The sequence below is a fragment of the Diospyros lotus genome, chromosome 8, assembly GCF_014633365.1.
Source record: "Diospyros lotus cultivar Yz01 chromosome 8, ASM1463336v1, whole genome shotgun sequence".
Taxonomy (NCBI): Eukaryota; Viridiplantae; Streptophyta; class Magnoliopsida; order Ericales; family Ebenaceae; genus Diospyros; species Diospyros lotus.
In genome coordinates this window covers 40,748,424-40,772,901 of record NC_068345.1, presented here as the reverse complement: position 1 = coordinate 40,772,901, position 24,478 = coordinate 40,748,424, and the positions used below count along the sequence as shown (strand labels likewise).

The window sequence follows — 24,478 nt, the reverse complement described above, 5'->3', positions numbered from 1 at the left end:
AGAGAGGTGAACCCCTGTGCGGAACGCTAAAATCTGTCTCTCTGCTTCCTCTTCTTCGTCCGTTCTCCTCCACCTCCTCCTGTGAAGCCCCGTCGAAAGAGAAATCCAGAAGGGGAATAGAAGTTTATTATTATATCTATATCTATCGTATATATACATATACAGAGAGAGAAGGAGGGAGTAGAGAGGCAGAATAATGTCGAAGAAGAAGGCTTCGGGAGGCTCCACAACCACCATGACGCTCAAGGACTTCCATGGCGGCTCCATCCCTTCCGATCTCCGTCTCCCTTCTGCTCCTGGCCTGTAAGTTTCATCGTCTAATTCATCCTCTCCCCCGGAACGTTGAAACTTTAACGTGTTAATATCTGCAATCGAGATAATTCTTGGTTTCAATCCGGATCTCTTTTTGTTCATCTGATTCTATTTTTATATTGCTCAGATCTGGGGATGTACGTGCATGTGTATGTATGTGTAATATAGTTTTCTTGGTTCGATATATGGCTGAATTTGTGAATTTAGTAGATCTGTAATGCAAGCCCTAGGAAAAGTCTCACGAAGCGGACATCTTTTTTGACAGAATTGTGAGGCCTTCGGACCGGCAGGGGTCTTGGGGAAACCCTATTGGGAGATCCGATCATCGGCTACTGCGGCCTGGGTCAGCGGGGGCGGCGAGGAGTACTTTTGATGATAAGGCCCCGTTTCTCACTCCAGGCGCGCGTATTGGCCGGAATTTCGATGAGGATGAGCGGAAGCCATTGGATGGCGGGTCGGGTCCCCGCAGGACAGTGAGTGAGGAGAGTATTCGTGTAATGCCAACACGGGGGGAGTCGAAACCTGATTACTCATGTTCAGGGAGATTGCCTAGCCGACAGGCTTCAGTGTCTCAGCTATCTAGTGGTGGTCCGGGTTCTTATGCTGGGAGGGTTGCGGAAGCAAGTCCGATTGGGGGCAATTCTCAGAACTTTGGTGGCAATACTGCTAGTCAGCCTTCTGGGGCACACCCAAATGCGTGGGCTATGAGGAAGGAAGTGGTGAGTCCCACTGAGCCGTTGCCTGCTGCATTATCAAGTCTGAATGCTGCCTCTAAGTTAGCTCATGCCAGTGCCCTTGAGAAGGTTTCATCAGGGAGATGGCAGTCTAAGCAGTCAGTCCATCATCCAACAGATGTTGAGGCCATTAGACATAATGCGACGGAGAGTGAATTTCACTCCAAAGGTGAAAGTTTTTATGGTAACAGCAGCCTCCACATGAGGGATTCGGCAGGTAGTTTGGAATATCATGATGCGATGTTGGTAAGGCATGCTGAAAAGAGTTTGACCATTGATGATGGTATGCGGAGTGGTGGCAGGGAGCTGCCAACCTATGAGCGGGCAAGGTCTCCTATGTACTCAAAAACAATAGAGAGTAAACCTACAAGTCACACTGATAGGTTTCAACCGCCCCATAATGGCAGCAAATTTGGTGGATTGGAATTGCCATCACCGGTGCCTTCAGACCAATCAGAATGTCCCAAGTTGAAACTGCTACCAAGGTCCAAGCCATTGGAGGGTTCTGAATCAAATCTTGATTATAAGCAGGTAAAACTATATGTGTGTGTGTGTTTTTATCTTGGATATCTTTTTATGGATTCCATTGCTTTACATTCCCTTTGCCTCTTGAATGCGGGGGTACTATCAGCCACGTAATTCTGATCACCGGGAAAATGTTGCTGAACCCTATGGAAATGCAAATACCACAAAGTCTGGACTATCTGGAGCTGACAATGGAAATCAAACTGTTGAACGACCAAAGTTGAATTTAAAGCCAAGGTCTCAGCCTCTTGAACAATTGGAAGGAAATACTGAAAGAGAAAGGTCAGTAACTAGTCTTGTCGCTGTTGACAAATGCCAGCAAACGATTTCCCTTAATGATTTTCTGAACCCTGTTTACTTCTCTGGGAATTTGATGTTTGTTCAAGTAATTTTGTTGATCTATTTCATCATCCTAGAGAATTAACGTGGGCTTGTTAAATGAACAAAAATTAGATAATTCAGGTAACCCTGTAACTTGAGAGATGGGTGGGGGAGACAGTATATTGTGAATAGTAGGGACTTCAGACTAAGAAGAGAAAAATTTGTATGAATTTTATACTTGAAACTGCTTTATATGTTTCATTGTTCATAAGAACAGTGGTTTGGCTTCTGAATGTATGCATTTTCATATTTTCTCATGTTGCCCTCTAAGAGGTCTAAGCTGGTTTGGGGGGTGTGTGGAGGATGGGTTGTGAAATTGATGATGAGAGATTTCCACGTGTAGTTTGGTTGATGAATGATCTCTGAATTCTCATTTTAGGGTGTCAGTTGAGTCAGATATGCCGATGAAATAAAAGCCTCTGGTTCTCTGGAGCCATATATTTTAACATACATATGCATATTGGTTCCTTTTTTGTTTCTTTCTCTTGGCCATGTTGTTTCTTCTTCCTTTTTGTTTGTCTTTTTTTCCTCCCTATTTTATGTGATAAGGCTATGTTCAAATACAATCCTTTCCCAACCCGCACAAGGCAGAGAGGCTCATGCATTATGGATGCCCTTTCATAGTTGTTTATTTAAACTTTAGGTGTACCTCAAGGGACAGAATTGCAGTGGCAATTATGTTTTTCTTTTATGTGTTTGATCTGGGAATTCTTTCTCAAAGATGCCCAGCATGAAATGATTTTACTTGTATTTTGATATTCTCCCTACTTTCCACCTTCCAAATGCTGTTTTTATTCTTGATTTACATGAGATAACAGGTTGGTAACTTTGTTTTGCTGCCCATGCTCATGTTAAAGCTTAACATATTTTTCTTCTCCACAAATATATGACAGTGTATGGAATTCATTAATCTCCCTTTTGACAAGTTGTATTTATTCTCACACCTGTTGCTTATTTATCTGGAAGGGGTCTGCTAGAGTTGATTATCCTAACATCCTTATTAAACTGGCTTTAGCATGTAAATATGAATTGACTGAGAGTGGCTTATTCTTTGCTCACTGTAGATTATTTGTACTAATTTTGTTAGTCTTTCTAGTTTCGTTAGTGTAACCAAATAGGCCTTCTAATTTAATTATACAAATGATATATTACATTTAACATAGTTTAAGTTATACTTATTAATGACTTTGCTCCAAAGTGGTTGTCATGTCCCTAGGAGCAATAGAGGGGCAATATTGTAATAGGGATATAATAATTGTTAGGAGGTATTTTGCAATTTGTTAGGATTATAGTGTACTGCACATTGGTGCATGGGCTGAGGCTAATGGTTGTATTGCACATAGGTGCAACGGCTGTGAGACTATAAATAAGCCACTGTCGTAGGAGGGTAATCATGTTTGAATTGTTGAATGAATTACCTCATTTTCCTTTCTTGAATTCTCTCAATCTCACTTTAATTTCCCTCTAATCTCTCTCTCTCAATTTCCCTCTCTTTCTCTTGGTTCTCCCTAATCTCCCTTTCTGTTTTGTTCTTCCCTAATTTCCTTCCATTTCTTCAGATCTAACTCCCCAATTCATTCCAATTACCTTTTAAACCTGTCATGAACCCTAGGTCCGTGACAATTGGTATCAAAGCATCATTCCTTAGCAGTTTTCTTGTTGATTAATTTCCGACAGAAAATGATGGTTGCTGTCCAGCCTACCGTCTGACACAACTGACTCAAAATTTGATCTCGACACAAGGAGGATTGATTCTCGGAATTTAGAGATGACTATGGAAACCGGAAGCAGCGATGTGTGAAGGCGAAGTAGAGCTGGTGACCCTCAGCCATTGAATTGTGATCTTGACTGTGGTTCCCTAGCGGTTGGGTCTAAGTCGTTGCATGTGATAACGAAGAGCCAGCTAAGTTTAGCGAACGTCAGTAGTGAGGCGCGAAGTAGATCCTAGCAAATTCAGGTGAATTTCGACACTCCTTAGATGGTGATTGGGTGAGCGATTCTCCTGGGTTGATGTGAGGCGCTTGTCACCTGAAAATTTTGGGCACTCTTGTCTGACTTTTGAAGACGAAGATGGCCATTGATTCTCGAAATCAGATTTCAATGTGTTGTGTTTGCCTCGAGATAGATGATAGGAGATTAGTGCAAGCTTTGAAGATTTATTTATCTGCTGGATTTTTTTTAGGCAGTTAGGGTTTTATTTCTCAAAATGTAATTGTTGTATCTTTGGGAGTCTAACTATAATATCCCATATTTGATTAATTATATGGGGGTTCCGCCTTTTCACGGGACTATTATGTAAATAAGGAGAATAATAAGGTAGAAGGGTAAAGGGTACTAGTGTAATATAAATTAGATTGGTAGTTACTAGCACATGGGTCTAATTCAAATGTAACCCAAATATTGGCGCCAAGGCTTGGTACTTATATAACCAACCCTTATGACCATGGGAGATATCTTTTGGGAATTCAATTGATTCAATTTCCCTCTCAACTTCTCTTTCTCTCTCTCTCTATTCCTTCTTTCTTTCCTTCTAATTCACCAGTTCCCGCACAATTCTCACTAAATTGTGAGAGAACTCTCTCTTGTTAGAATCACATTTTGACATGTCTTTTCTATAAATAAGAGGGCAAGGCGGCAGTTGAGACAGATCTAATATTCTTTCAAGTTCTCGGTTGCTATTGTGAGTACATGTTATTCTAGAGAAAGTGAGGCTTGTGTATGAGTTCTTGGACTTTCTTGGAGTGAATGAGAGATTGTACTTGAGCGATAGGATTGTATGTGTAGTGGCCCACTACCGGATAGTCCCGCTAGCATAGGATATCCGAAAGGAGGTCATCACAAGTGTGATATAGAACAATAACATACAACACCATAATACTATCCTTAGATAAACTCAGCGGAAGCTAACATAAAGGTTTACAACATCTTAGACCATAGTCTAAACAAAATGAAATACAAGGGCACTAACAAATTTTACAACATAAAATTTCCTCACACTTGCCCTCATCACAAATGCTAACATAGACCATCTAATTTGGAAGGTCTCTGTACACTTCTAACCCTGGGCTTTAGCCCCACTGGGCTCGCCCTCAACCACTGCTCTACTTGTACCTGGAATGACATGAGAGTAAACAAGGTGAGCCACAAGGCTCAGCAAGTGTATTTATAAAGCATGGAGATATAGAATCAAAGGCAGGGATAATCAAGATAGAATAAACAACTCTATGAGGAGATATTAGTATAACGCGACTCATAAGTTCTCGGTTTACATTAATTTCCCATGCCGTGATTATTACATATATTATGCACTCGTTCCCATGCTCATGCATATGCACCAATAGTAGGGAATTTTTTCTGCATAATTCTCAAGGCTCTCACGGCCTATATATATATATATATCCATTCATGAATATATATACATCATGAAAATACATCAACAAATGATAACAATTTGAGCCACGCCTTCTGGGTTGATGGCCACCTCACCCGCGTCAAGCGCTCATAGGATATCCTTTCTCATCCACGGACTTAGCCGTCGCGCAAAATAATAGGTGCGCAAATCAGTATAATCATGCATCACATATGCATATCCCCATTTCATGTCAATCCTCAATGATTAAGAAAAATCTCAAATCATGCTTAACATGCACAATTACATAAATTAAAGTGTGCACTATCTTATGATCACAGGGTAAATTTTAATACATTTATTGACTCATACTTATAGAAATGTCCAAACCAATATTTACGGTATATTTTTACCCCAATAATAATCGCAAGGAATCAAAATTTATACATGCAAGAAACACTAAATCTTGCATGACACTAGACCCTAATGAATAAATGTCATTCCTTAAGAAATGTAGGGTGACACAAAACCCTGTTTAGATTTTTGCAATGTTCAACAAGAAAACGAATTAATATTGCAAGATTTATCGAAATAAGGAAAATAAAACCCTTTTATCCAACAATGAGGGTTATCAAGAATAATTCAAAAAAACAATGGAAGAACTATACAAAAATCATAATTTTAAACGTAGGAATGATAGACTACATAGGAAGAGTTGAATAACAACATATTTCAGAAATTTCCAGATTTCAAGCATATTTTCAAAAATCCAATCTAGGCTCAATATTTGGTAAAATACCACAAACGATATACCAAATAAAAGCCTAATGAGTCTAGTTTCTGGAACATCAACTAGATTTGAAATCGGAAATAACCACAAGGAGATATTCCACAAAAACCGAAACAAGGCAGAATTTGTAACAGTAATTTACAGAATTCTACATAGAATTCAACAAGGTTGTTATGGGTACAAATCATAACCAAAAATTTCAAATCTTATACCGAATCAAAGCCCATGAAGTCTATTTTATAGAAAAAATAAATGGATCACAATTTGGATATAACCACAGAGCATTATACCCCAAAAACCGAAGCAAGAACAGATTATTCAAAAACAGAGCAGAAAATTTCCAGATTCTGGGCAAGAATTTACAAGGATACTGTAGGCTCAAAACACAGCCAAAAATTCTAAAAAATTTACCAAATGAAGATTATCAAGTCTAGTTTATACAGAAACAAACGGATCTTGAATCGGATATAACCACAGAGAGTTATACCCTAAAGAGTACAACAAGGTCAGTTTACTCGAAAGCAGTAAAATTTTCAGATCTTAGCAGGGATTTACAAGGCTATAACATGATCAAATCTTAGTCAAAAAATTCGATTCTTGTGTCTAAAATGAAGCTTAAGATGTCTAGTTTACAACCCAACAAACGGATCTCAATTTGGATATAAACACAAGGAGTTATAGACCAAAGAACATAACATGGTCAGTGAATCCGAGAATAAGAATTTAAGAGCAACAACTTAAAAATGAAGGAAACAAGCCTTCTAAGATGGAAACAAGGTTGAAGAACTTGCATTAAAATATAATCAAGAGAAGAAGAACTTACACAATCATAAGGAGAAGAAGAAGAAGAAGATCTTGAATTTGAAACAAGAAGGAAGGGAACTTGCCTTAGATGGTTGCAATCCAAAGAGATGAAGACACCCCTTGAAATTGAAAATTCCATAGTCTCCACTTAAAGCTTCAATGAAGAAGAACAATGGAGGAAGAAGAGACAATCGGGAGAGGGAGAAGAAGAAGGGAACAAGAAAGTAAGAAGAAAGAAAAGGAGGAAAAAAAATGTGGGAGACTTGTCTCCCAACTCCTTTCAATCCATCTCCCTTTTAATTTTCTCTAATTTACCCTTCATACTAACACACACAATTCACATATCTCTTACCCATTTTGGTCATTTTACCATTTTCTTAATCTTTTTTTCTTTTTAATTAAGATACCATTCTCTATGCCCATAGCCCAAGCCCAAGTCAAAATATATAGCCCAAGCCCAAGTCAAAATATATGGCCCAATCCAATTAAGGCCCAATGGACTTTTCTTGAGATTTGGGTTCAACCCAATTCATTTACACTTAAGATTTAATTATTTATCAATGGTCTAATTCAAATAAGGCCCAAACCCATTTAGCCCACAACTTTGAGACTTTTTCACACCAAATATTATTTTCATTAATTTACCCCCATTACCAACTCATATAATATTTTTAACAATTAATTAATAAAGGCAACAACTCTAATGTGCAAACTAAAATATCCATAACACCTAGACCCACTAACGGGTCGTTACAGTATGAGAGCTTGGGTTTTGTATTGATCAATTTCTACTGAATAAAGGCTGCTCGATTGAGGGTGTTGGATTGCTGGATGTAGAGCCAATTCAATTGGCTTGAACCAGGATAAAAGGTTGCGTCTCATGTGGTTTGATTGTGTTTCTTGTTCTGTTTTATGCCTTTAAATTCTGTTCTTTATTATCTGATGTCTTGTGGTTTGTTGGCCAGTGAGTTGTGAGTGTGTTGAGTGGTTTCTTGGGTGCATTTAAAGACTGTCAGTTCTCCCAATTTATAACACGATGCATGGAGGTGATTGACAGTGGATAGGCAGTTGTTTTCGATCTGATTCTAAGGGTTATTGCTAGCTGACGTGATTAACTCCACAAGCGATTTTGGCAATTCAGTGTAGTTGATTCATCAAAGTCAATTGAATTCTCGGAAGAATTACAACAGAGTCGACGACTCGTTGCAGATTTAATCGAGCCTGTTAACCTTAGGACTCTTAGGTTACAATCTTAGACGAGAAAACCCTCACATAAACCCTCTCAAACACTCTCGGATGCAATGAAAGAATAGAAATAGAATATATGGACAACAGAAAAGGAAATAACAGAATAAAAAGATCAAACCAAACAGCATTAGGCGCAGATTTTATCCTGGTTCGAAATGCCTTTGGCAATCCTACATCCAGCCTTCAAACACCCACCAAGAGCAGCCTTTTATTAGGATGAAACTGATCAGTACAAAACCCAACCTCTCTCTCAATCCTATCGCTCAAGTACAGCCCTTGTTCACTCCAAGAAAACTCAAGAACACAATACATATGCCTCACTTTCTCTAAAACAAAGAATACTCACAATAGAAGAAGAGAACTTGGCAAGAGAGAGGAAGATGTTAGACTGCCGCCTTGCCCTCTTATTTATAGAGGAGGCAGAACCCCCATATAACTAATGACTATAGAGAAATTACAGTTAGACCCCCAAAGTTTACATTAATTACACTTTGGCTTAAAAAACCCTAACTGTTTAATAACTTCCAGCCAATAATCTTCCATACTTTACTGATCTTCTACCGCACAAACTCTAGGCAAATTTCAACAAATCTCCACCATTTGCCTTGAGTTCTTCATCCGATAGCCAAAAAAAAAAAAAAAACCTGCTCTCCACATGAGTGATGGACACAAACCTGATCAAATCAAACACAAACACATCAAAGAAAAACATATCAATGCTGTAAAACATAATAATGGACCACTCTTTGGATAAATTCTAGCTGCAATAACTAAACCTGCAACTCTTATTAAAAATTATCCTCCTCAAGGGTTTAAAATTTTACACAGCATTACAAACACAGTGCACCTCACCCGGATTGACCTTTCACAGCTAGACTCCATTCCTAGCTCCCAAAAAATCCGGCCTTTAGGCTTTACCACTGCCTTTCTTCTCATGTTTGTTTCAGAACAAGACTGCTAGACTTCTTTTCTTAACTCTCCTCTAACTATCTACCAGGGAATCAAGATATGCTTAAGATTGGGTAACCTAGGCTGCTTTAAGCTATCCAAATCCTATTTCAACCTCTATGCCTTAGAAATTCCAGCTTCTCCCTTTATTCTTCACTCTCAAAACTGATCTTGACACTCAGCTATACCTTGAGAATCCTTCATGAACAAATACTGATGAAGCTGCCTTACATTTCCCTAGGCATACCATTGAAATACACACAGCTTTCCATGCACTCAACAATTCAACCCTTGGACTTATCCTAAAGGGATCAGATTCCTTATACCTTCACCCGGAATTACCATCATCCCTAGAGAGACCTTCTAAGCAATCAACCTTGCTTACCATTCCCTCTAACCTCTATTCCTTTGGGCTACTCTATAGGATCACTTTTCCCCTTAGATTCCACATGGATAATGGCTGTTAGTGATACCTATTTGATCCAAAATTAAGCCTTCATGTGCTGCTTTAATCAATGGCCATTTGTCTAGCATTTTTCCTAGACTTTTCCCCATTTCCAGCACCTTCCTTAATTCTCAAATAGACACTTCTCAGCACTCCACCCCTATAACCTAAGAGATCTTCCATTTAAGTCCAAGATTCTCCCCAAATTTACATGGCTGCATGCCATTCATTTGGACAAGAGTGCATCCCTCTTCTGCACAAGAGATTCTATTTGACAGCCTATTCTTTAGCACTCAAAATAGTGCATAAGACTCCTTAGACCCGACAATTCCATATCTCACTTGTAACTTAACCTTTGGCTTCTAACTTATCCCATCCTAGGCAACACTACATATGGAGACCTAGTCAAAAAACTACATGGATTCTATTCCTATATACCTGCAAATTTTCCCCTCCCCTAATATCCCTAGCCTTAGATACCTTTCCCAGTCCTTGCTCACCATTGTGAGCCATCCTCAAGAAATGAGCTAACCTAACTTATCATAGGCTATCCTTAGTGGCTGCAGCTTATCCACAAGACCTGCAAACATGCACCACATATCCTCTATTCTTGAGGGTTGCTACCATCTCTCTAAGAGATCCTTGCAACTTCTTAGGACTCCAATTCTCATTATCTAATTATTCCTAAGGACATTAGACTTTCTTATTTAAAAACAGGGACATTTTTACAGTTTCTAATATTCTGGAACAGCTCCACCATGCTTCCTATTCTCACATCTCCAATTATCTTGGCCTTAGATTGATGTCTAGACAAACCATTTCCCCTTCCAGCATGTCTCTATGGGTAAATACCCATTTGCTATGAGAAGAACACCCTAAACCTAGGACCTATGCTACTCTACCAGCATACCTAGAAAAACTATAGGACATCTGCATTCTCATAGCCAAAACCACACATGGTGTTAGAGCATTCGGGGCTGGTTTTCTCCTGGTTTTCTTTCTTCTTGTTTGGGCAGTTTCTCTTGATGTGGCCCTCCTCATGACATAAGAAACACCTAACAGATCTCCTACTATTTTTAGACTTAGATCTTCCCCTATCCTTATTTCTTTGATCCCCCTTTTCCGGCCTAGACACAGCTGCTAGGGCATCTCCTCGAGAACTATTTACCTCTACCTTTTGTTGCAGTTCCTTGGAGTTTAAAGCTCCAATTACATCATCAAGTGACAGTTTTTCCCTGCCATGCTTTAGTATGTCAACAAAGGTCTCATAGGTCTTAGGCAAAGAATGCAAGAGAATGAGGGCCTTGTCCTCATCATCATACTTGATATCTATGTTCTCTAGGTCCAAACACAGCTTTGTAAAATCATCAATATGATCATGCAATTTCTGACCTTCTCCCATTCTAAATGAGAAGAAGCGGGTTTTCAAGAACAACCGAGTAGAAAGGGTCTTGGTTAGATATAGGGTCTCTAACCTATTCCATAGGGATAGGGCGGTGGTCATCTTGGATACTTCTCTTAAAACCTTATCACCAAGGCTAAGAATCAACGTATTAAAGGCCTTCTCATCAATTTCCTCTTTCTGTTTTAGCCTTTCTTGTTTCTGTTCTGCCGAGAGAGTTTCAGGCAATTTTCTTTCCTCTTCTAAGGCTGATTTCAGTCCTAAGTTCCCTAGTAAAGCTTTCATTTTAATCCTCCAAAGGCCAAAATCATTATGGCCAGTGAATTTCTCTACATCATATCTTGTTGCAGCCATGGCCGAAGACAGTAGGTAGATTAAATCAACAAGAAATATAAAGAAACCTTGCAAGAAAGCAGTTCTTGATCCTAGGGGAGGCTCTGATACCAAATTGTTAACCTTAGGACTCTTAGGTTACAACCTTAGACGAGAAAACCCTCACATAAACCCTCTCAAACACTCTCGGATGCAATGAAAGAATAGAAATAGAATATATGGACAACAGAAAAGGAAATAACAGAATAAAAAGATCAAACCAAACAGCATTAGGCGCAGATTTTATCCTGGTTCGAAATGCCTTTGGCAATCCTACATCCAGCCTTCAAACACCCACCAAGAGCAGCCTTTTATTAGGATGAAACTGATCAGTACAAAACCCAACCTCTCTCTCAATCCTATCACTCAAGTACAGCCCTTGTTCACTCCAAGAAAACTCAAGAACACAATACATATGCCTCACTTTCTCTAAAACAAAGAATACTCACAATAGAAGAAGAGAACTTGGCAAGAGAGAGGAAGATGTTAGACTGCCGCCTTGCCCTCTTATTTATAGAGGAGGCAGAACCCCCATATAACTAATGACTATAGAGAAATTACAGTTAGACCCCCAAAGTTTACATTAATTACACTTTGGCTTAAAAAAACCCTAACTGTTTAATAACTTCCAGCCAATAATCTTCCATACTTTACTGATCTTCTACCGCACAAACTCTAGGCAAACTTCAACAGAGCCGTTGTTGCTCGAAGTGGAAGGGTGAAGCGGATACGACGGTCTTGGAAGCCATTTTGTAAGAAAAGAAGAGAATTGAAACTGATTTTCTTACATTCAAATAATGTACACAGTTGGTTCCTCTTACAAAGGAGAAGATCCACACATATGGAAACTTAATATATCCATCTTCTACAAGAAATACCATATACATATTTACACTTGTTAGGAAAGTTTCCTAAGTTAGGCTTGAGGGAACTATTAGGAAACTTCTATTCTAGGACTGAAGAGACTATTAGGAAAGTTCCTAACATCTTTGACCTTATTCCAGATTAGGAAAGGTTGTTGCATCTTTGACCTTTAGCGCACGAGCACACTACATGCACATTGTCTCATGAGCACACAGGAATACACAATCTCAAGAGCACACGAACATAGCCCACACAACCACCCATCATACGCATGCTTCAACACTTCTCCTCAAGCTAGTGAATGAATGTCTATTATTCCCAGCTTGTCTACTAGATCCTCAAACCGTTTGATAGGCAACCCTTTGGTAAGAACATTTGCTATCTGTTGGTTAGATGACACATAGGAAATTTTGAGAAAATCGGGCTCCAATTTTTCCTTAAGAAAATGCCCGTCAATCTCAATATGTTTGGTCCTGTCATGTTGCACAGGATTATGGACAATATTAATCACTGCTGATTGATTGTCACACAACAATTCAATGGGCCGTTGCACCGGGACCTTCAAGTCCTCTAGAATTATCTACAGTCATAAGAGTTCACACACTCCAAGGGCCATAACCCTGAATTCTGCCTCAGCACTTGATCTTGACACAACTCCTTGCTTTTTGCTCCTCCAAGATCTAAGTTATCCCCTCAGAATACACAATATTCGGTTGTGTACCTCCTATCAACTAGAGAGCCTCCATAACCAGCATCTGTACAATCTTGTACCTCTAAATCAGCTCTTGGTGCAAAAAGAATGCCTTTGCCCGGAGTAGCTTTTAGGTAATTTAATATTCTTCTCATTACATGTATGTGTTCCTCAGTGGGGCTGTGCATGAATTGATTCACTAGGTTGACAGTAAATGCTATGTCAAATCTAGTATGAGAGAGATATATCAATTTATCTACCAATTGTTGGAACCACCCTTCGTCTACAGCCTCTCTAGTAGGGTTTTCCTACAGTTTTATGTTAGGATCCACAGGAATCCGTTCTCCCTTTCCTCTTAGTAGACCTGTTTCAGCAAGTAAGTCAAGAACATACTTACGTCAAGACAAGAAAATTCTTGTTTGTGAGTATGCAATTTCAATCCCCAAGAAATATTTCAGCATCCCAAGGTCTTTAATTTCAAATTTGTTGGCTAGGTTTTGCTTGAGAAGTTCCTGTTTAGCTTCATTGTTTCCTGTCACAATAATATTATCAACATAAACCAACAATGCTGTTACCTTTTCTCTCATATGTTTGATGAAGAGGGTATGATCCCTTCTACTTTGATGGTATCCCATAGCATTCATAGTTGTAGAGAACTGGCCAAACTAGGCTTGTGGAGACACTGCTTGAGTCCATACAAAGCCTTTCTAAGCTTGCATACTTGCCTTGCTCCTTCATGGGTAAAGCTAGGAGGTAATTCCATGAAGACCTCCTCCTTCAAATCCCCATGCTAAAATGCGTTTTTAACATCAAGTTGTTGCAGCTTCCACCCAAGATTAGCTGCTAAGGATATAAGTACTCGGACTGTTGTCATTTTTGCTGCTGGTGCAAAGGTCTCAAGGTAATCAATACCATAGGATTAAGTATAGCCTTTGGCCACTAGTTTTGCATCTTTCGAGGGTACCATTAGTCTTATACTTTAAATTGAATATTTGCCTGCAGCCCACATGCCTAACTCCCTTGGGTTGAGGCACTAATTCCCAGGTTTGATTTTTGTGTAGAGCCCTCATCTCTTCCAACATAGCCCCTTTCCATTTATGATCTTTTAGAGCTTCCTCCACTGACTTTGGAATAACAATAGCATCTAGGGATGTTAGGAAGCTTTTATGGTTAGGACTAGGAGAAAGGCGATGGTAGGATAGGAAATTGGCTAGGGGATGTTTAGTACAATTTCTGACCCCTTTTTGGATGGCAATTGGAAGGTCTAGGTCAGTAGGTTCAGGGTCTGTTAAGGCTGAACTGGAATCTCCAGGAATGTGCACTTCCACACTTGGGTCCGGGGCTGAGGTTGGTGCAGGCTGTGGACCATCACTAGGCTGCCTTCTTTTGTACACATAGGGAGATCCCTTGTACCTAACCGAAGATGACAACTGCTGCTTTGCTTGTTCAGGACGGATTGTATTAGGATGAGAGGAATGGGAAGGAGCATGCTGAGGGGAAGAAGGAAGGAGCAGATTAGGAAGTTGATCAGCAGCATCAAGTTGACTGGGACTTGATGTTTGCTGATCCTGGAAAAAAGGAAGGAATTTTCAGAATCAGCTTCAGCTTGTATACTCTCCCAAAATGATTGGGACTAGATAAAGGTGACATTATTGGAGATAGAATTTTCTCGACGTAGGATTGTAACATTAAAAGCCCTTTTGAGTTGGAGAGTATCCAAGGAAAACACATTTTTTAGCTCTAGGATCAAGCTTATCTTGATTGACTTTGGGTATGTGAACAAAGCATACACATCCAAACACTCTAAGAGGTAGAGGAGAATGCAAACTCAAGTCTAGGAATAAAAGAGGCCAAACATTGAAAGGGACTTTGATTATTAAGAACCTTAGATGGAACCCTATTAATTACATAAGTTGCTTTAAAAATAGCTTCCCCCAAAAAATGTTTGGGAACATGGTGATGATAGAGAAGAGTCCTAGTCACATTAATAAGATGTTTCATCTTTCTTTCAGTTACTCCATTCTATTGTGGAGTGAAAATTCATGGACTATCCCCTCTTGTTGGAAAAACTTATGCAAGTGATTATTAAAATAATCCTTTGCATTATCAGTCCTAAATCTTTGAATAGGAGTGCCAAATTGAGTTAGAATCATTTTGTAAAAATAGGGTAAAATAGTTCTAATATTAGCTTTATCTTTCAGCAGAAAAACCCAACACATTGGGGTGCAATCATCTATAAAGGAAATGAACCACTTTGCCCCTGAGCTGTTTAGAACTTTATAAGCATCCCAAACATCCGAATGGATTAAATTAAATGGCTTGGATGAGAGTTTATTGCTAATTGGATAAGACACTCAATGATGCTTAGCCATTACACGCACATCACATTGAAAAGTACTAGGGTCCAGAGTCCCAAACAATGTAGGGAACATTCCTTTTAATAGATTGAAAGGGGGATGACCTAATCTAAAGTGGTGAAGCCAAATGGCAAAAAGATCTGAAACTGATTTGGATGAATAAGCTACCTGTAGGTGTTTCTCTTTAGGAAAGGCGCTCTTCCCTTGTAAGATATACATCCCATGTTGTTTCTTAGCCGCACCAATTGTTCTCCCTATAATGCCCTACTCTCTCGAAGCGAGCGTTACTTTAGAATTTCGAGGATATATTTTTTTTTTCAATATCATGCACACAACATAAGTTTCTCGATATACATACCCTCAACATAATCATTTCCCGACAATCCCGATAATACCTCCTCAGCATCTCAAATTTAATAATTATATTAATAGACTAAGACAGGTAATATCAATCATATTAGCGAAAGTAAGATCGAAACCTCAATGATATATAACCGATAAATTCTTTTTACAATTAAATAACCAAATTGATGTTTCACATGAAAATATCAAAATATTGCATAACCTTTGAATATCGGAATCATAGACAAAGATCTACGAAACTAAAGCATAACGGCTACATCTCAATCATGTCTTTTCCTTTAGGGCCGTTGCTTTTACCTGGAATGTTTGAATATTTCAGGGACAAAGTTCAAATTAGATGCTGAATCATCTAAGTGAGAGTTCAAAAACATTTTCATGAATATATGCAAAATCATATATAAAATCGACAAATCCTAACATACTCCAGCCCTAAGAGAACCCCACAAAGCACTTAACCCTAATCGGGGAAAATGCAATATCTCTAAAGGCGACACGACCACATCGACCCATTGGCAAACATGATCCTGCTTAAGAGAGACAACCTGAACATATGAACTCGGGTATCACCCCATTATCATCGTTAGGCATTATGCCCCCACTCAAAAGCATTCCAAAACCCAATGCAATCCTAACCCCAAGAGTATCATATTAGCACTATCCCCAGAATCAACGACACCTCGGTACTAATGCTATTGCTCAAAAGAACCTGGGGTGGTGTTCACTCTCAGCCTCGCCACTTGAGCTAACAACCGGGGTGGAGTCCACTCTCAGTCCCGCCACTTGAGTACCGTAGGGTGAAGTCTATCTCAACCCCGTCCCAAGTGGGTCACATAACATTAATTTTTGGCATGTATCTCGAGTACTATCACTCAAGTGTCACGTCACAGGTTAACAACTCACGTTCCACATGGACAACCCATAACATGCTAATGCCGAAAATCATAATATGCATAACATAAAATCAACATTTCAATGTATGCAATTTATCGTACGAAATTCAATGCATATGCAAATAATCGTCTGGACGAACCATCGCACGAAACCAACCACTCACGGGTAAAATGAATTCATCATAGGGTTTTACCATTCAAGTAAACAAAGTTTATAACTTCTCACAATAAGCCAAGCCATAGGAATGAACACTCATCTTTAGACGCAAGTCAAATTTTCTCAAAAAGCGTGAAACGCCTCGATTTGCGTGCCCACCTCAAACTTCGCACGAGTCACTTCACCTTAAGCTGCAAGGCACCCTAATCATCATATTTATCCAATAATCATCAAAATATAATTTTCTCCTTAATTTCCTCACATTTTCCTATTTTTCTCCCATTTTTTTATCACTAATAATCCAAAATAAATATCTACACAACTATTTTCTCAAATATTTTTACATAATCATACATAAAATAATTTTTCAAGAATTTTGGAGGAAAAAAAAAAAAAAAAATCAGAAAATACCTCTTTGGCACGCGCCAGGCGAGCGAATTGTGTGTAGTAGCAGCGTGTGAAGGCCACGCGCTCTTTCTTCTCCGGCGAGCTCTTCGCCAGCCGACGACCGGAATTCTTCTCCGACCACACCAACTGGTAACCTTCTTTAAGTCGATCACGAAGGTACCCTTGGGTGCCTGAAACAACCACCGGAGGGCCTCTAAATTGAGCAAAACCAGACTCGGTCCAGCCATCGCGTGCGACTTTTCGACCAAGCCCAAACCGCCTTTATACCCACTCCAAAATGCTTCAAAATCTCCAGAAATGCTCCTCTACTCTTGGGGAACAAAAGCCCCTTAATCTCACCCTCAAAAACTTCCCAAAACTCGACCAAATCGAAGCTTTAAACTTGCGAAAACTCTCGGCCAAAGCTCGGCTATTTATAGCCAAATTCGACCCCATTGTGGCCAATCATCGGCCATAGCTTCTCCCACACGCTTCCTAGACCATCCTTGGCCATGCCCTGATGAGACTTGGCAGCCATTTCTCCGGATTTTCATGCCATGCTTGCGGCCAGATCGGCCATGCCTGTGTAGGTTTTCGAAAATTACACTTTGGCCCCCCTTGAAACTTTCTTTTGCATTTTGGCCCTTATCCTCAAGCCCCTGCATTATCCAACTATTCCACTAAGTCTCATAAGATCTAAACCCTTCATTCCACCCCCGAAGACTTAGAAACCATCGTTTCGACCTCCCTCGGCCAAAATTAATAAATTACACTTAGGCCTGATTATATGTAAGATCATATGCTGAACGAAAATCCTTATGTTTCTTCTCGAAACCTCTTAAGGGTGGTTTCTTATATTTAATATAGCCCTACTCGGGGTCCCGTTGACTTCCCGGGAATCCCTTACCCTCATTTGGTTTCTTAGCCTGAATCATAGCTGTATCGAAAATCGTTTCAAATCAGATTTCTTTTTATGCCATAAATCTTATATCAGGACACTCGTTACTGATGTACCATTTTCTTTAGGCATCCAAGTCCCGGGATACTCTTTGCAGTCGATTCGGCGACTTATTGCCCTTTCTAGCCGTTTTTTCAGTATCCCAAGCTCCTCGAAATTACGTGGCAACCTTATGTCTATACGGGGTATTACACTCCCTGTGTCCATGACCTGAAATTTACGCATATATGGAGAAAAAAACAGCATGACAATTTAGGACTTTAGTGAGCTGATTTATGGAAATAAGATTGGTGGTCAAATTTGGTACATGGAGTACTCGATTGATGGACAATTGAGGGCTAAAAATAACTTTGCCTTTTCCTTTGCTGGGAACAAAGGTCCCATTGGCGATAGTATTCTGTTTGGTAGTTTCAATTGGCTCATAGGTATCAAAAACATGAAAATTGGGGGGTCATGTGATCATTGGCTTCTGACTCCAGAACTCACATGTTATTCCTATCAGTTTTGGAGGTTGAAAAGGAACTATAGTTTAGATTTTTACCTTGCTGTGCAATGGAGCAAGATGCTCCATCCTAGATTGTCCTTAGGAATGCCTTCAGCTTATTTATTTCCTCTGCATTGAGCTTGTTGAAATCAGCTCTAGTTGCATCTCCTTTATCAACCTCTTCCTCTTGCTCCTTGTTTGAAAGACAATTTTGGGGCTTCATGTTCTTAAACCCTCCAATTCTATTCAAAACAGCCTCCTTCCCATGAAGCTTAAAATAGGTCTCTCTAGTGTGTCGAGGCTTCTTACAGTAGGTACACCACTGCCCTTCATGACCTGAGATCTTGGTTTGGGCTACTGCCTTCCACACTTCACCTCCTGCTCCCTCTTTGTTGTTGGATATTAAGGCTGAACTTTCAGTGCTATGCTCACTGAGCATAGCCCCTCCTCGGTTTTCCTCACTTCTCACAATGGCAAACACCTCATTTAAAGTGGGAAGCTTATCTCTACCAAGAACTTGAATTCAGACTCGATCAAATTCAGGGTTTAGGCCTGCTAGAAACTCAACTGTGTGATTTCTGTAAAAAAATTGATTTAAGGTGGAAGCATCTTCACAGCACACCATTTTTATGGCTTGATATTGATCAAGCTCCAGTCACAATCCTTTCATCTTATTATAATATTCGGTAATTGTTGATTAACCTTGCCTAGTAGAGCTGATCTTGGTTTTGACTTCAAAGATCACCGAGGCATCCTTCACCTTGGAGTAGGTTTGTCTCACCGTCTCCCATATCTCCTTTGTTGTTCCAAGAAACATGAAATTCTTGCTAACCTCTAGTTGCATCGTATTCCATAGCCAAGCCATGATGAGGGAATCCTCAACATCCCAAGCTATGAAGGTAGGATCTGAGTTCTTGGGTGGGATTCCATTTAAGTGGCTGATTTTACCTCGGGCTTTGAGGAAGGTCTTGATGAGCTGTGACCACTGCAAGTAGTTCCTACTATCTAGGCGGTACGACTGATGTGATGCACATTTGGTAAATCCCCTGTTCCAAAAGGTTGATCAACAGGAGTAGATTCCCTAGTTGCCACGGTTGAAACAGTTTTTGAGGATTTTGACATGTTTGCTAGTCAGATTTATTGAATGGTGGGGAAGGAATGAAGGCTTTCTCAAATGCAGAGGGAAGACATTGCAATGAAGGCACTCGTTAGGGCTGAAGGCAAATCAGGCTAGAATCAAGGGCTCTGATACCATATAAGAAAAGAAGAGAATTGAAACTGATTTTTTTACGTTCAAATAATGTACATAGTTGGTTCCTCTTATAGAGGAGAAGATCAATACATATGGAAACTTAATATATCCATCTTTTACAAGAAATACCATATACATATTTACACTTGTTAGGAAAGTTTCCTAAGTTAGACTTGAGGCAACTATTAGGAAACTTCCTATTCTAGGACCAGAGAGACTATTAGGAAAGTTCCTAATCTAGAATAAGAAGGTTTCTTATTCTAGATTAGGAAGGTTGCTGCATCTTTGACCTTATTCCAGATTTGAAAATCCTGTTGCATCTTTGACCTTTAGCGCACGAGCACACTGTCGCATGAGCACATGGGAATACACAATCTCAATAGCACACGAACACAACCCACACAACCACCCATCATACGCATGCTTCAACACATTTCATAAACTAGGACAATGATCGACAGTCCATACTCAAATTGTGTAGGCGAATTTAGCTTCATTGATTTTGACGGAGGAAGTTTTGGAAATGAGTTTATAGGCATATGCAACGATCGCTTCTCAATTCTGATGGTTAAATAGTAGCTATTTGATCCTTAGTAGAATCATCCAAAGCTGTTCCTCGGTTGGTGATCCCATTAGTGATTTGAATTCTGATGGCAGATGACATCAGGGTGAAACCGAGACGATCGCAATTGCAGCAAGTAACAACAACGATGACGGAGAGGTAGATCCATGTTAGATCTGTAGAATCGGTAGTAGATAGGAAGCTAGATAGTGTTGTCGGTTTGTTGCGAGAGGACATCAATCACATGCATGAAATTATAGATGAATTCATAAATTGGATGAGGGACTAGTACATGATAATGTTCGTCAAACGGAATCAGGTTAGACTACCTACTTGTTTGCTTTCCAAAGAATATTCTAATCCAATTATTATAGAGAAGCTATCGGGTCCCACGATTGATCCTTACTCTCCTTGAAAAAATGGGTCAGATCATGTCTCACTAGGGAATCCTTATCTTACTCGTCCATGGAACCGGAACTCCATTGACAAATCTCAGAATCCAATGCAGGGAGACAAAACGGTTGTTTCAGAATGGGATGTTGGAATGTCTAGGGAAGAAAACGATAATAAGAAGGACGTGGTTAAGGAAGCATTCTTGCCTCAAGAGTTCCCTAAAATGCAACAGTCTAAGTAAGGGTCAAAATTGTGGGAAAATGATTCATTGCGTACCTTCAATTTTGACTACAAGAAGTATTTTGATTTAAGCAGCAATGACAACAAGGATGACTGCAATATTGGAAATAATATTGACAGTGAAAAGCATTATTTGGAGGGAAGCTGTAACGATCTGGTGGTTGGGACAACAGGTACGAAGGAACAATTTGATTCCTTTGGGAAAGTTCTTGATGAGGATGTTTCAAGTGATAATGAAAGAAGTTCAAAATAAGGGATGATTGATGCAGTCAATTAGTTGGCAGGAATAACTGGAGACAACAAGGAATTTTTGGAAGGGAAGAGGAATTTTGCTGTAGTGATTGAGAAGTTAAAAGTAGAAGTAGTACCTCAAGATGCAACTATCGAAAGGATAAAAGAGGAAACTGGGGCAATATTCGATGAAGTGACCAAGGGGGCCAAGGCCAATTCATTACCTTTGGTGACTAGTGCAAGGACTAAAGGATTGGATGGTGTCTTGGATTGGAATTCTATAAGAAATGGAATTGATAGTAGAGTTCCTAAGGATATTGTTCTATTGCCCATGGTTTCGGATAATGCTGAGGATTCCTTAACTAATGATAAAGTGAAGACAACACCAATAGGAGAAAGTCTTGCTGATCCTAAATGGTGTCACTGTGTTGCTGTCATTTCCGAAGATGCAAGCCAGAATTCAAAAGGTGCAAACTAGTTTTTGATGCTGGTGGTAACAAAGGTAACCAAAGCAAGTGTTTCAGGGGAGCATGACAAGCTCGCTGAAAAGAGAGATGCTGATTTCTCTTCTGACCAAGGGAAATCTCCTATGAGTTACGACCTTACTAGGCATTCTCTCCATTAGCAGATTCAAAGTTGTGAGGAATCTTGGAGACTGGCTGTAGCTAGAGGAAAGCTAAGGAAGATAGCTGCATAAGTCAAAAGTTTGACTGTGGAGAATAAAGTTGTTTTTTGCTTTGTGCGTTATTGCTACAGTTGGCCAATTGGGATTTTTGCCTGTTGTGATGAGGGATGGAGTGATGACTGGAATTGATGCTGCATCAACTCCTAAACCTGACATTTCTACATTGCTGCATTTAAAGGCGTTTGCAAATATTGTTGCAAATGGTGACAAAATATTAAAGAAAGCTGGGGTCATAGTTAGCCAATCTTCTGGACGTGGACCAGCCCACATTGAAGAAATTGTGGTGTGGAAAGTTGGCAAGGACAACAACTAGCAAATTTCAGTTGCTCTCTTTGACCAATAGAGAGTAATCGATTTTGGCTGTGTTCTAGGCGAGGTGGACACGAGAACCACTGCAAATTTGTTATGCATATAGAGATTTTTCAAAACTTCTCCATCCAAGTTGTGGAAGAGAAGGAAAAAGCATATTGGAAGCTGTGAAGGTTTGGCATTTCTTGGCGACAATAAATGTTTTAAAGAGGAGAACCGGGGGGGGGGGGAATTGTCATGTTCCTAGGAGCAATAGAGAGGTAATATTGTAATAGGGATATAATAGTTTTTAATAGGTATTTTGCAATTTGTTAGGATTATAGTGGCACATGGGTGTATGGATTGAGGCCAAACAGTTGTATTGCACATGGGTGCAGGGGCTGTGAGGCTATAAATAAGCTACTGTTGTAGGAGTGTAATCATGTTTGAATTGTTAAATGAATTCTCTCATTTTCCTCTCTTGAATTGTCGCAATCTCCCTCCAATTTTCCTCTATTCTCTCTCTCAATTTCCCTCTCTTCTCTTGGTTCTCCCTAATCTCCCTCTCTGTTTTGTTCTTCCCTAATTTCCTCCCATTTCTTTAGATCTAACTCCCCAATTCCTTCTAATTATCTTCAAAACCTGTCATGAACCCTAGGTCCATGACATTGGTCTTTCTCTCGCCTTGTGGTTTTGGTAGAAAATTCAAAAAATCAGGTTGCAAAAGGCAGCCATATCTTTAAACTTTAAAAAGTTATTTTTCCTTGTATTTTTTGTTGGTTCCCTTATTAACCTTCTGCCTCCAGTTTTGGCAAATGGCATGGATGCCTTTTCTTTCTTTTTTTTTTTTTTCTTTTTTTATTATGCTGTTTTTTTAAAAAAAGTTTATTTTGTTGTTTGTTCCTTGGGTTCTGACCTAGTGATTTGTGCTTATGTGTTTGTCATATCTGCACTTGATACAGGAACAGTGTGTTTGGTGGTGCTCGCCCACGTGAATTGGTAAGTTATTGATCTGTTTTACTGAGTGATATTGGGTCTCAAACTTAGTCATTACAAGGCAGTTTGCAGATTGTGCTAGTTTATTAGTAGACTGGGGGTTGATCCTATTTGATGAAATTGCTGATCTTGCTCAGGTTCTGAAGGATCGGGGTGTTGACGACGTCATTGTCAATGATCATGATGGAGTTCAACCTCCTGATAGGTAGTGTGATCTTCTTCACTCATTTATTTCCTTTGACAAGGTAGATTTCCTGATCCTGTGCATAGGTATCTTGCCTTGACTTATCCGTTGTTGTATGAAGGATCAAGCGAGATGTTCCCAGAACTGAAACGGTACCTACACATGCAATGCCCACCCGCTATAATGAAAAAGCAGATAACACTCCGGTTGATAATAGGATCAGAAAGAATAATGATAGGCGGGATAACAGAGTAGATGCTGAGAAGACCGATAACCAGAGGAGGAACTGGCGAAGCGAGAATTGGAGGACCAATAGGGAAATTGAGAAGCACCAGCAGCCACAGCAGCAGCCACAGGAGAGGCCTCCTTCACCAGAGACATGGCGCAGGCCGGCTGAGCAGCCAAAACCAGTCTCATCTGACTCTCCCGGACTGCGTTATGGTAAAACAGCTTCAGCAGTTGAGCTTGCATGTGCTTTCTCAAAGTCAGTTTCAGATCCCAAGGCTGCTGAGAGATTTCATCCCCATAGGGGCACTCCCGGCCGCGGCGCCCAGATGCCTTTCTCTCGGCTCATGGATACGAACTCCAGGCCTCAGATTAATGGTTACTGATTTTTGCATGTTGGTTTAGATGTCACCCACCTGCAGATAGAAGAGAGAGAGAGAGAGAGTGTGGTTAAGCTGGTGGAAGATCACTCGTTTTAGAAGCTGTGGGGATGTGCTGCTGCCTGCAGTGAGGAGCGCGTATACCTGCAACGTGGTATCCGAATTTCACGCTTCTTTCTCAGCCTGCACCCGCGCCATCACCAAAAATTGGAAAAGGAAACAAATAAATAAAAACTGCTTGGCCTGTTTGGCCAGCAGCAATGGCATTCGAAATTTCTGAATTCATTCAGACAAACTAATTTGATGTTGCCACTTGCCAACAGGATGTGATAAACTTAGCCCTTGGTTTGTGTTTGTTATACAGATTATGAACTAATTTGGTCTTTTGTCACATTCTTATTCTAGTGGTTACAGTTTTTGAAGCCATAGCTGTCTGGATTTCAGTTCAATTCAGACACAGTGCATTGTTGAACGAATTGTTTCACCTGTTAAATTGGTGATTAAGGAGTGTCATGGTATATCTTCTTCAACTTGGTTTAAAAGCTGTGCAGGATTCAACTTGTCCTGTTCGGTTCTTTCTA

At 39.9% G+C, this 24,478-nt stretch overlaps 1 protein-coding gene across 1 annotated transcript; it reads left to right on the top strand.

Annotated features, from left to right (window-relative positions):
• LOC127808871 (uncharacterized) lies at positions 1-24,427 on the top strand. The gene is made up of 6 exons (XM_052347559.1): positions 1-303; positions 578-1,577; positions 1,678-1,853; positions 23,075-23,111; positions 23,246-23,313; positions 23,414-24,427. Exons 1-6 carry the CDS (start codon positions 197-199, stop codon positions 23,901-23,903), a joined length of 1,878 nt encoding a protein of 625 aa, XP_052203519.1. The 5' UTR covers positions 1-196; the 3' UTR covers positions 23,904-24,427.
• The last annotated feature ends 51 nt before the right edge of the window (positions 24,428-24,478 follow it).

Excerpts from the sequence above, each read along its gene's own strand:
- LOC127808871 (XM_052347559.1), top strand. The coding sequence starts at position 197 with ATGTCGAAGAAGAAGGCTTCGGGAGGCTCCACAACCACCATGACGCTC. Across the intron at positions 304-577 it reads CTCCCTTCTGCTCCTGGCCT|AATTGTGAGGCCTTCGGACC; the intron begins GTAAGTTTCATC and ends CTTTTTTGACAG. Across the intron at positions 23,112-23,245 it reads GTGCTCGCCCACGTGAATTG|GTTCTGAAGGATCGGGGTGT; the intron begins GTAAGTTATTGA and ends GATCTTGCTCAG.